General features: G+C 42.8%; 1 protein-coding gene across 3 annotated transcripts in view; it reads right to left on the bottom strand.

Moving 5' to 3' along the window:
* stxbp5a (syntaxin binding protein 5a (tomosyn)) overlaps window positions 1-1,195 on the bottom strand; it is a 70,511-nt gene extending 69,316 nt beyond the window's left edge. For 2 of the 3 annotated variants that reach the window (XM_059512622.1, XM_059512623.1), the window contains exon 1: window positions 653-1,195. In XM_059512622.1, coding sequence (XP_059368605.1) covers window positions 653-790 — 138 coding nt within the window. In that variant the 5' untranslated portion in view covers window positions 791-1,195. The remainder of the gene's footprint in view (window positions 1-652) is intronic. The other variant, XM_059512624.1, reaches the window with a different exon arrangement.
* Between the last annotated feature and the right edge of the window lie 12,765 nt (window positions 1,196-13,960).

Below are 13,960 nucleotides of genomic sequence, written 5' to 3'. Positions count from 1 at the left end.
AATACAAAAATTACACTTTAATCCCAGCACAGTAGATTATGCAAGAAACGGGTTGTTATCCCCCTCCCTCCACTCCAGCGTCACCGCTTCATTCTATAACCACACATGATACAGACGCTTCAATAAAGTAGCATGTTTAACACTGGACACTATGAAACGAAAGATATGGACAGCAAAAGTAACCGTGTGGGTTCAAACTAATCTCAGTGTCACGCATGAATATTTTACGCATTTGTGCGCATTTTCCAAACACAGTCAGCTCTTTCCACGCACAGCTTGTGAAAAAAAAATCATTTAGTCTTGGTTTGAGGGTGCAGAGTACGATAGAACAGTGTGTGTCCAGGCTAATGTACCAGCGATTTAATGTAAAAACGCATTCCGGAGGACACTGTTATTTTCAATAAAACATATGACATCATAACGCTTCCATACAGATTCAAATTTGTTTTTTATTACAACATTATGTGATGCATCACATCTAAAAGAAAAGACGCGCGTTAACTATATTCTAGTTTATCTATAGATATTCTAGTAAATATGTAAATAAAGTGAAATCATAGCATGCACTGAGTGGCACTTGCGCGAGGTTTATTAAAGAAAATACACACACACATCAGGTGATGTTTACACATTGACTTGAAAGCTTCCCCACCTTGCAGAGCTGGAAGTGTTCAGACTGGAGCGTCTCCGGGATGAGCTCGTTCTCCTTGGCCCCGAGCTGCGGGGATGGAGAAGGGGACGAAACGGCCGTCAAGCCGTCCAGCACCTTACGAATATTAAACTTCTTCATTTTCCCCCCGGTGCGAGAGACGGAGGGGGACGGGAGCACCGAGGCGAGATCAGCCGTGGATGATGAGAGGGAAAGCCGCTCTCGCTCGTTTCTGCAGGACGTCTCTTTAAACCTCACATTTTAAGTGTTTTTCACCGTGTCCTCCATGGCTAAAGGCTTGGGTTGGGAACGTTGACTTTTTTTTTTTTTTTTTTTTGCTTTTTATTAGCGTTTGTGGGGTGTCCGTTTATTCTGACTCGGCGTCCCGCTGCGTCTCAAATTCCCTCTATCCTCTGATTCCTCTCACTCCCACTCTCTCTCACTCCCTCTATCCCTTCTGCACGCCACTCAACGCGGAAACACCGCTGCAGCGCCGCGCATGCGCACTCCAGAGTGGAAAACGCTTTTTCCCGGTGACCAGGCAAGACTGTGGAGCGCTGAGTGAGTCTAGCGTCACATTGCAGAAATGAGGGGCGGGACTCTGCACCTGGAGCCGCAGGGATGCAGGACGGAAAGCGCATCAGCTAATACAGTCATAATATGCATCAGTTCTTTAGGTTAGCCTGCACGCTGTAAAATAGATTTGATAGGGGAAATATGTTTTTCAGATTATGATTATTTTTTTAAGGTTACTTTCTCCACAAGCACATATCTCTAATTTTTGGCTAAAGAAAATGGTGAGACAATATATGTTTCTAGTTATATTCAGCGCTAAAATATTTAATTGGGTTGAATATATATATATATATATATATATATATATATATATATATATATATATAAGCATCATTTTAAATTCTTACCTGGTAATCTGAATGAATGTAAAAGTCATGGAAATTCACTGATCAAAATGTATTAGTGCAAAAAGAATAGGCTAACTGAAAACGTTAATTTGTGACACTTAAATGGTGTGACACTGTATGGGGTAATGTGTCACAATGGATCCTGCTGCTGTAAAAATATTAAACAGCATATTATTTTACCTCTGAGACATGCATTGTCTGTAAAGCTGCTCTGAAACGATTTGCATTGTGAAAAACTATACAAATAAATGTGTATTGATTTAAGCAACATTAAACAGGAAATCGGTTCAAGATAACAAAAATATTAGGCTATGTGTACAAAATGTATTTATAAACATACTCTTGTCTGAATCTATCTCAGTGTGGCTTTGTTACTTTAAATTGTTACACAAAAGCTATAACTATAAATATGATATGCAAATGTTAGTTTGCAGGATATAACTGAGGTATTTCTCCTTTAAGACAGTTTGAAATAAACATGAATCCACCACTACAGAAAACTACTTGTGCAACTGCAATAAGATTTTTAACTAGACTTTTAATCTGAAAACTGATCATTATAAAGGGTTGCCAGCTATCTAGCTGAGTGTTTGCTTTGGTGTGCCTGATGTAAGATAAAGAGGGTCAGACAGTAGAGGTCACAATGGCTCAACCGTCAGTCTTGCCACTGCTGTTTAAGAGTGTGTCGCTAGCAATTGATTTAGACACCTGCCCCTGTTTAATGAAGGCCAAGTTTACTCTTTGCGAAATGCAATGCATGTTTGGTAGAGACCAGATTGTCTCTGTCCATGAGATGTAATTAGATTATTTTGTGGAATATTTTGACACTTCTTAATCAAACCAGCTGCTGAAAAGAACTGTACATGCCAGACAGCATGTCCAACTAATTACTTATTGCAAAATCAAATTAATACGTCATTCATCCAAATTTGGATTCAGTTGTAAAGTGAAAAGCCAATGCATCCATATAAATTTAGGGTAACTATTCAAAGTTTAGATTACATAGACATCATTATAACATAGATTATTATGACCTGATCAATGAACAGATTTAAAAACAAAAAAGTTAATCACAGTATATGTTAATAAAGTAAATGATTACTCATCACAACCACGCTGATGAAGACAAACACTAGGCCTTCACTGAGGTTTGGAGATCCCTTTGATTCTCTACCCTTTAATACTGTAACGATGGAGATAAGCGTTGCATGCATTTCCTTATCAGGCCCTGGGAGAGGCTGAAGAGACCCTTATAAGGTAAGGGACGTCCTCATGTACGTATGAGGCACTGACCAATCACCTGCTCGCTACACACACAAAACACTCCGTAAACCACACACTGGAACATCAATGACTTCAATGGCTTCTCAATCACTCTGCTCCCTTTTATTCATGTTAATAATATGAGAGAGAGTTAAGTATTCAGCATTAAGTGGGTATGAGATTGACATTTGTAAGCTTTGTTAAGACCCTCCCACTTATGAATGTTTGGCTAGTTTGCTAAGGAAGGGCCAAAGTTTACAGATGTATGACTAAAGCAAGGTACTCCTTTGCTGACGTGGGTTTCATGCAAGAAGCTATAAACCCCTCTAATTACAGATGCAGGATTGCAATTTAGCACACATCAGTGCACGATCACAAAAAATATATATGTATATATATTCATTATATTTTTATTTAGTCATTCCTCTTCATGTGGGTTATCAGGTTAATTTAGTTGCCATGTGCAATACATACATTTTTTAAATATTAAAAACTTAAATACAAAATAAAATAAAAAAATAAATAAAAGTAAACTCAAAATGTACAATTAAAAACTTTTTTACATTTATATAAATACACACATACATACAGTACACACTCACAAACACATTTTCATTTAAAAATGTTTAAAGAGTTAAGCTAAATTGATATTTACAATTATTATTTATTGCTATAGTATCATAACTCTATAGAATTTATTTCTATATTTATTTCTATTTCTATATATAATTTTTTAAAACTTAAATTATATTATAATTCACATCTCTATTTCTCCCTAATTTTTATTAGACTTTTTATGAAAAATCAGAAAATTTTGACAGTAATAAAGATAATCTTCTCTGCATCACCACAGAAACTGCATTCATTACAACCTATGATGTCAATTGCCTGTCCAATCTAATTAGATGTCCCTTTCCCCTTGGCATGTTTAGCCACGCCCCCTTTCAAACCAGGCACCTATTTTACTATGATGATGATTACACAGTGTTTGTGTGCTTTATTTCATAATCAGAAGGCCCATGTCATTATTAGTTTGTTTTGATGACCTCTAACAAGTTATGAATAATTCATAAAGTGTTTAAATATGCAAATATCCATCTTCTGTGATTGAACACAGGGTTTTAAACTGAGGGGAATGTAAAGTGTGTTTAATATTGAACGGTATTATAAGGAACTGTGTATTTAAATTAAACCACCCCTAATCCTAGAGCTGGATGTGACATGGCTTTAAAGGGACATCATTAAGCTATAATAACAAATAAATTCACACATTTACACACACACAGCACAGGGCTTTAGCAAAATTCACTACGAGAGTTACATTTACATTTCAAATAGGCACAGTTATGCTTCCTAACACGAATGCAGAATGTGATCAGATTGCCAAATTGTTTACAGTCTTTGGTTTACAGGTCTGTAAGTGGCTCTCACAAAAGATATCTTCAGAAGGATCCACATCTATAAATGCCAGATCAGTCTGTTTGCATCATCTGCTTCATGAACAGATGTTAATTCTGTATTACTGCATTAAATAATGCATCGACAGCATCTTAATGATTTGAAAGTTTTATGATTTGGAGAGAAAGTAATATTTCCAGCCACTTCAGCAAACAATCCCAAAATGTATCCCGACGTTTCCCAAATAATGTTTTAAAGGGATAATTCAAACAAAAATGTATTTGCATTTCATGCAAAATCGGTTTGAATCTATTTCTAATATAATTTGAAGAAACTGAAGGCATTTCTGTTTTTGAATTGTTTAATTTTGTAGTTGCAAGGGGTGAAATCCTCATTTGGGAAAATGATACAGTTATAATTAGCATTACATAAAAACAACAGAAGACTACACTATGGTACAGTACTGTATGTCCACATTTAGATAGGCAGGTAAATGTGTGTGTGGGTGTACAGACTTGACAACTGAAAGTCAGTGCTACCAGGAGGAACATTATAGGAGAAGGATGTCTCATTTGCACTCATTGCAACACATCTGCGATCAGCGGGAATAATCAACAGATGCGATAAGACACCCATCAACAATTCTCAGCAGACACATTCACTCTCACACACACACACACACACACACACACATACAGATAAACTCACTACTGTGATGACTAAACTGCAGCCTGCTGGCAATGACACTAAAACACCCATCTTTGAGCTTTGGAGGGAGGACCTGTAACGTAAATAGCAAAATAACATACAGAAGGACAGAGAAATTATGCTAAACATAAAGGAGACTCCTTCGAATGACAGAGGAAATACAGATGCATGTTATCATGAGTTTCATTAATTAATTATTAAAAAGGTTTTAAAAGGTTTTTTTTCATAGGCACTGGACTATAAATCCGTTGACTGACTGAAAGGTCAATCTAACTGGAAGTCAAGCACGGTGTCAAAAGTGTACATTTTTGAAGTGTTTGGAGTTCTTGATTTGAAGCATTAGCCCCGATTTGGAAGATCATTTAAAAGCGAGGAAGATCATTTAAATGTGTGTTGTCAAGGTTTAAAATAATAGCATTACAGTTTCCGCTTACAGCATATAAGGGCAACCACCACGACCTCTGTTCTCATCATTCTTGTCCAAGTCAGAAAATTATTTCAAAGCTTCCTGTCAAGAGCATCTCTCAGCACAAGTGTAAGATGGCAAATGGCGCTATGTAAGGGCATTTTCTAACATCTATACACATCATTGCCAGCAACCAGTCTGATTGAACAACTCCCTGGTATTAGATAACTTTAAATGACAGCCATCATTCACTCAGACTGATGGGAGAGACAACCTGTCCACTCTCTTTCCATTTTTCTATTGTTTCTAGACACACTACAGAATATGGTTAATATTATATGACTATTCCTCTGAGCTGTTATGCTTCAACTAGGAATGAGAAGACAAGCAAGACAGCTGATATTAAGTTTAGGGTTTAGCTGAGGTGAATCTGTGAATCACAGTGAACTGCAGAAGTCATTAAACAATCATTTCTTGGCATTGTCCCTGAGTGTAGCATCTAATTTGAATGACATTTGAAAAATGACATTTTAGTACCCTCACAAACACCAAAAAGAAATAGCCAACAGCGCGTAAACGTTTCTCTGACCGAGCACTTGAAAATGTATTGAGTCATATGACTTATGTATTAAGTTTTTGCTTGGTTGTTTGTTGCTGAAACTTGACGTGCCGTTCTGACATTCTTTCGTTCTGCTCAACTTCGGAATCGGAACAATGTGATTTCATAACAAAGGGTTAAAAACGCTAGCATGCTGAAGATGATGAGAGTAGAGATAAGTGAGCGCAAAAAAAAGGAAAGAACCAGCAGGTGGAGACAGAGATAGAAAAGAGAAAGAACTGGGATCATGACAGTACCCCCTCCTCAACGTGCGCCCCCTGGCGCACCCAAGGAGGAGGACTGGCGGGAGCGGTAAAAGTCGTCAATGAGCGAGCGGTCCAGGATGTCCCGGGCAGGGATCCAGCTCCTCTCCTCAGGGCCATACCCCTCCCAGTCAACGAGAAACTGCCGACCACGCCCTCGGGGACGAACATCAAGGAGTCTACGGATTCGATAGACAGGGGAACCCTCGATGCGAATGGGAGAGGAGACAGGACGGGGAGGAGGGCGGACTACAGGTTTAAGACAAGAAACATGAAACACAGGATGGACGCGACAGAGATTAGACGGCAACCTAAGTCTTACCGAGACAGGACTGAGGACCCTAACAATGCGGTACGGTCCAATAAACTTGGACGAGATGAGAACTGGAGTGGCAGATTCTGAGTCGATAATCACACCCTTTGACCACGAACATAACGAGGGCTCTTGACACGGCGCTTGTCAGCAGCCCGGCGAGTGATAGAGCAAGTCTTACACAGGGCGGATCTAACCGCTCTCCAAGTCCGTCTGCAACGTTGGACAAATGTCTGGACAGATGGGACGTTAGACTCGGGGTTGGAGGAGGGGAAGAGGGGAGGTTGGTACCCCAGACAGCATTGAAAAGGCGACAGCCCGGTGGCAGAAGAGGGGGCGGAATTATGAGCGTATTCTGCCCACGGGAGTTGCTCAGACCACGAAGCGGGGTTGCGGAAAGCGAGACTGCGTAAAATGCGTACAATGGTCTGGTTAGCGCGCTCAGCTTGTCCATTGGTCTGGGGGTGATAACCCGAGGAGAGACTGGCAGAAGCTCCGATGAGGCGACAAAACTCCTTCCAGAAAAGGGAGGAGAATTGTGGGCCTCTATCGGACACGACATTCTTGGGAAGACCGTGAATCTTAAAAATATGCTCGACGACAATCTGGGCGGTCTCTCTCGCGGAGGGGAGTTTAGAAAGTGGGACAAAACGGGCCGCCTTAGATAAGTGATCGATAACAGTGAGAATTACAGTATTTCCTCCTGAAGGAGGAAGCCCTGTAATAAAATCGAGTGCAATCTGAGATCAAGGACGCGACGGAACAGGTAAAGGTCTGAGGAGACCCGCGGGAGGTCTGTTGCTGACCTTGGCTCTCTCGCCAGTTCGCCTCTCCCGAATCCGAACCCACTGATGAGAGGATTCTGCCTCAAGGATTGGTGGTGGGTGTGGCTGTCTGGGGTATTGAACAAATTGTTAAGCGCACCCTTGCCCATTCTATCACACCTCGTCTCTGCCCCAGGGGATTACTGTTCAAACCCTCTTCCGCGCGTCGCGCAGTTCTCCAGTGGGGTCACTCCTCTAAACTGTTTGCGCATCCAGGTGTTAGAGGTACTGTACTATCGCCTCTGTTTCGCAGAGATTCTGGTGGCCCACTCGAGAACGTGATATCCGTCGTTTTGTAGCATCCTAAATGACTGAAAACTGCTCGCAAATTGAAGTACTCCTCAGGGACTCCTGACAAATCACCCGGCTCCTCCTGAAAAACAGAAACAGAAGACATGGGAGGGACAGCAGACATCAAACACTTAACATGACAAGAAAGATTCCATGAAAGGATGGAGCCCGTAGGCCAGTTAATTTGGGGATTATGCTCAAAGAGCCAAGGATGGCCCAAAACAACGGGGGTATTAGGGGAGTGAAAAACCCAAAAAAAAAGAAATAGTCTCACGGTGATTGCCGGAAACGGTGAGGCTCAAGGGGGCAGTAGCACGGCGAACCCTGGCGAGAACCCGACCATCGAAGGCAAATACAGTGGAGGGATCTTGAAGATCGACGAGAGGAATACGGTGCTCAAGAGCCCATGCTTCGTCCACAAAATTCCCCTCAGAACCGGAGTCTAAGAGGGCTTGACAGGAGGTGGAGGAGTTGGACCAGCGAAGGTGTACTGGAATGGTAGTGCGTGGGCGTGACGGAGGGTCCAGAGAGGATGCGCTCACCAGTAACCCTCTCTCTACTGGTGAGCTTTGGCTTTTAACTGACAGCCGGAAACAAAGTGATTCTCAGAGCCACAGTAAAGGCAGAGCCGATTGACGATGCGGCACTGGCGCTCGGCAGCCGAGATGCGGATCCCGCCAAGCTGCATGGGCTCCGGGGCTGCCATCGAAGCGGAGGAAGAACTGGTCTAAGGAGGTAGGAGGAGTGTGGGCTCCATGTTGCGAGCGCGTCGTCGCAGCTCGAAACGCTTCTCAACGCGCAGCGCCAAGTCGTTGAGGGGGTCGAGGCGTGAAGGAGTCTCGCGGGCCAGAACCTCATCCTTGATCTCAGCATTCAGACCCTCCATGAAACGCGCCACGAGCGCGGGCTCATTCCATCCACAGGTGGTGGAGAGAGTACGGAACTCCACAGAAAAATCCGCGACCGAACACCTTCCCTGGCGGAGGGTGGACAGCAAGCGTGAGGCCTCGGGACCATGAACGGATCGGTCAAAAACCCGTAACATCTCCTCCTTAAAACGGGTGTACTGACTAACACAGTCTCCCATCGGCATTCCAAACAGCCGTTCCCCACTCACGAGCCCTTCCCTTGAGCAGAGCGATGATGTAGGCGATACGAGTGCGTTCCTGGGCATAGGCAAGGCTGAAGTGAGAAAACAACCTCCCATTGGGTTAGAAAAGACATACATTCTGTCTGCTCACCCGCATAGCAGGGGGGATTGTTCACACGGGGCTCAGCAGCGTCCGCAGCCTTGCAGGCAGAGTCCATGCGGAAAAGATGGAACTGGTAAGGTCGACCATCTGGGTTGCTAGGGTATCGACGGCTTGACGAGCAGCGGAAAGTTCCTCCTCGTGCTTGCCCAGCATGACTCCCTGGATCTCCACCGTGGCCTGGATAGGATGATCATTCGCCGGATTCATGGTGGTTGGATTATTCTGTCACGGAACAGAGAGAGAGAGAACCCAGGAGGCGAATGGCAGGTTAATCCTCTTTTAATAGAAATAAGACAAAGCCTAGAAAGACTAGAAATAGAGAGCCTAATGATAGGAGATAGAGAGCAGGTGAGCGGAAGAGAACGAGGAACAGCTGAAGATGATGAGAGTAGAGATAAGTGAGAGCAAAGAAAAAGGAAAGAACCAGCAGATGGAGACAGAGATAGAAAAGAGAAAGAACCGGGATCATGACAGTTATCAGACACTGTACAGAAAGACCCGTCATAACACATCATGTGCCCAGATGAATCTGTCTTAGCTGTCAGCACACAATCATTTTCTAATTACATAAACAGCAGGGATTTATCTCATAAACCAATACTGGTATATGTTCACCTGAACATTTAAGTCACTGCTATGCACCACACACGTAAATATTCCTGGTGGTAATTATCAGGGCTTAGTAGCAGTTAGCAGAAAGTTATCAGTTGACTTCATTATTAACTGAGAAAAGGTTTATCTTTCGACAATGTCTTTTGTGCCTCTCAGGATTAAAATTTAAAGCCTTAAATATATTATCTTTACTCCAACGTGACACACAAACCAATATAATGTCAGTCACTGCCCTTGTTCAATTCCTGTGATAGAGTTGAATGTATGAGAAGACAAAGACATGGGGAAAAATGGACACTACAATTAATATGTGAGCCCTTTTGTCTAATTCCCACATTGCCATCAGCCAGAAGAGGCCACGTCTGGCTAATATAATCAGAATCAGAATCAGAAAGAGCTTTATTGCCAAGTATGCTTGCGCATACAAGGAATTTGTTTTAGTGACATAAGCTTCCAGTAAACAGAGACAACAACACACAGACAAAAAAAAAAAAAAAAAAAAAAAAAAAAATTTTACAGGAGATTTACAAATTGGCAAATAAATAAGTGTATAAACAATTGTGCTATAAATGATAATGGAATAGGATTGAGTGAGATGCAGGAATGTTCTAGGATGGAGGGGTAACAAATAAATATAAGGATATTGCACATTTTTGCATAAGTTTAAGTGGGAAACATTTAACTGTTCATGAGGTAGATTGCCTGGGGGAAGAAACTATTCTTGTGCCTTGCTGTTCTTGTATTTGCGGCTCTGAGGCGCCGGCCAGATGGCAAAAGTTCAAAGATGGGGTGACTTGGATGTGAGGGATCCAGAGTGATTTTCTGAGTCCTTTTCCTCACTCTGGATGTGTACAGTTCTTGGAGGGTGGGCAGGGGAGCACCAATAATCCTTTCAGCAGTCCGAACAGTTCTCTGTAGTCTTCTGATATCTGATTTTGTAGCTGAACCAAACCAGACAGTAATTGAAGTACACAGGACTGACTCAATGACGGCTGAGTAGAACTGTTTCAGCAGCTCCTGTGGCAGGTTAAACTTCCTCAGCTGGCGAAGGAAGTACAACCTTTGTTGGGCTTTTTTCACAATGGAGCCAATGTGATTGTCCCACTTCAGGTCCTGAGAGATGGTGGTTCCCAGGAATCTGAATGACTCCACTGCAGTCACAGTGCTGTTCATGATGGTGAGTGGGGAAAGTGCAGGGGGGTTTCTCCTAAAGTCCACAGTCATCTCCACTGTTTTGAGCGTGTTCAGCTCCAGGTTGTTAAGACTGCACCAGACAGCCAGCTGCTCAACCTCCTGTCTGTAAGCAGACTCGTCACCGTCCTGGATGAGGCCGATGACTGTAGTGTCGTCTGCAAACTTCAGGAGCTTGACAGAGGGGTCTTTAGAGGTGCAGTCGTTGGTGTACAGGGAGAAGAGCAGAGGGGAGAGAACACATCCCTGAGGGGCACCAGTGTTGGTGGAGCAGCTGTTTGACATGAATTTCCCCAGTCTCACTAACTGTTGCCTATCTGTCAGAAAGCTGGTGATCCACTGACAGATAGAGCTAGGAACAGAGAGCTGGGTCAGTTTGGTCTGGAGGGTTGTTGGGATGATGGTGTTGAAAGCCGAACTAAAGTCCACAAACAGGATCCTCACATAAGTCCCTGTTTTGTCCAGATGTTGCAGGATGAAGTGCAATGCCATGTTGATTGCATCATCCACGGACCTGTTTGCTCGGTACGCAAACTGCAGGGGGTCTAGTAAGGGTCCAGTGATGTCCTTCAGATAAGCCAGAACCAGTTTTTCAAACGACTTCATGACGACAGACGTTAGAGCCACAGGTCTGTAGTCGTTAAGTCCTGTTATCTTGGGTTTCTTTGGAATGGGGATTATGGTTGAGCGTTTGAAGCAGGAAGGCACTTCACACAACTCCAGAGATCTGTTGAAGATCTGTGAAAAGATGGGGGCCAGCTGGTCAGCACAGGTTTTCAGACAGGCTGGTGTAACGCCATCTGGGCCTGGTGCTTTTCTTCTTTTGTTTTTCTTGAAGACCTGGCGCACATCATCTTCACAGATTTGAATTGCAGGAGGTATGGAGAGGGGGATTGCAGGAGGTGTTAATGGTTGTGCAGGGAGATGGTCAGAGTGGGTGTTGGGGGTTTCAAATCTACTATAAAACTCATTCAGGTCGTTAGCAAGTCGTTGATTAGCCTCAGTGCAAGGGGATGGTGTCTTGTAGTTTGTGATGGCTCTCAGTCCTCTCCAAACTGAAGTAGAGTCGTTGGAAGTAAACTGGTCTTCCAACTTTTTAGCGTAGGTCTTTTTAGCCGCTCTAATCTCTTTGTTCAGTGTGTTCCTGGCCTGATTGTACAAGACCCTGTCCCCATTTCTGTAGGCATCCTCTTTGGCCTGACGAAGGTGTCTGAGTTTTACTGTAAACCATGGCTTATCATTGTTGAATGTTAAATAAGTCCTGGTAGGAATGCATATATCCTCACAGAAACTAATATAGGATGTTACGGTCTCTGTGAGTTCGTCCAGATTGGTGGTAGCAGCTTCAAAAGCGCTCCAGTCTGTGATGTCAAAACAAGATTGTAAATCCTGCTCTGTTTCGCTGGTCCATCTCTTCACAGTCTTTACTACAGGTTTAGCAGATTTAAGTTTCTGCTTGTAGGTCGGTATAAGATGAACCAGACAGTGATCAGAACGTCCCAAAGCTGCTCGTGGAACAGAGTGATATGCATCCTTTATTGTGGTGTAACAGTGATCCAGTATATTACTGTCTCTGGTGGGACAGGTAACATGCTGTCTGTATTTTGGCAGTTCATGGGAGAGATTGGCTTTATCAAAGTCCCCAAGAATGATTAAAACAGAGTCCGGGTGTTGTTGTTCTGTGTCTGTGATCTGATCAGCGAGTTTCTGTAAAGCCAGACTTACTTGCGCTTGAGGAGGGATGTAAACACTAACCAGAATGAACGAGTGAAACTCCCGCGGCGAATAGAACGGCTTGCAGTTGATAAACTGCGTTTCTAGATCAGGACAGCACATCTTCTTTAATACAGTTACATCTGTACACCACCGTTCATTGATGTAAAAGCATGTCCCGCCGCCGCGCGATTTCCCCGTTGATTCTGCGTCGCGATCCGCTCTAAACAGCTGAAAGCCCGGCAGATGGAGTGCGCTGTCCGGTATGGCGTCATTCAGCCAGGTTTCCGTGAAACACAGAGCAGCAGAGTGAGAGAAATCCTTATTTGTCCGAGAGAGCAGAAGGAGTTCGTCCGTTTTGTTGGGTAGAGAGCGGAGATTTGCGAGATGGATGCTAGGCAACGGCGTTCGAAATCCGCGCTTCCTGAGTCTGACGAGCGCTCCCGCTCGCTTTCCCCGTCTGCGCGTCTTGAAGCGCTTGATCAGCGCCGCTGCTCCTCCGATAACAATGTTCAGTAAAACGTCTGTATAATAGAAATCTGGAAAAATATCATGTGGTGTGTTCTGCCGAATGTTCAGCAGTTCATCCCTGGTGAAACTGATCGTGTTTGTTAAACAAAAAACAGGAAAAACGAACAAAAACAGTACAAACACTGGAGAGCCAAGCACTGAAGCAGCCATGTGCGGCGCCATCTTGGATCATAGGCATTAATATATATATATATATATATATATATATATATATATATATATATATATATATATATATATATATATATATATATATATATATATATATATATATATATATATATATATATATATATATATTATTTTTATTGTGGTGTGTGTGTGGCACTCAGGGACTAGAATTAAATCTTGTGCATTTGCTCAAGCACTTCCTCATACCTTATACTGAGCCGACTGGACTGCAAGAAAAGAAAAGAAAAGTTATGTTTTGTGAGTACATGTGCAAATTCTGACTGTGGCTTAGTGGATTAGCTCCCTAATATGATTTCTGGGGAGGTGAGGGTTGGTATGGCTGGAGGAGAACTGACTGCAGACTGAGGAAAAAAAGGGAACACACCTACACACAGACCCTACATCACTTCAGGTGTCTTGCTTCATAGACAGAGAAAAAAACACCCAACTCAGGTTTGCATCTGTGTTTGTTGTAGGGATGAGACAACAACAGAGACACAGAAAAGGGACACAGAGAGAGATTTAACCTCAATTATCCTTATGAGCAGAGACATCTTATGAGAGGCTGTGACTAATGCTCTAACCGTCCACTGGATTGGAATAATATCTCCTGGAGCAGGCCTCCCAAAACTACAAAGGACTGCAATCCTACAGACAACTGAAGTCATTTTGCTGCATGCAGCTGGCAGGAAACATTCTGATTCAATCCAGCATTCCATTTAAAGATACAGAGGTCTCACACATTAGCTTGAAGTGGAAACTAAAGCATCGTGGCATAAATCAATATATGTGGTCAAATAAACATTTAAATTGGAGATTTGCTATACTGTATATATGCTTTATGTTCTGGAAA

This window comes from Carassius carassius, chromosome 27 (genome assembly GCF_963082965.1).
Source record: "Carassius carassius chromosome 27, fCarCar2.1, whole genome shotgun sequence".
Classification (NCBI taxonomy): Eukaryota; Metazoa; Chordata; class Actinopteri; order Cypriniformes; family Cyprinidae; genus Carassius; species Carassius carassius.
This window is presented reverse-complemented; position numbering and strand designations above follow the sequence as displayed.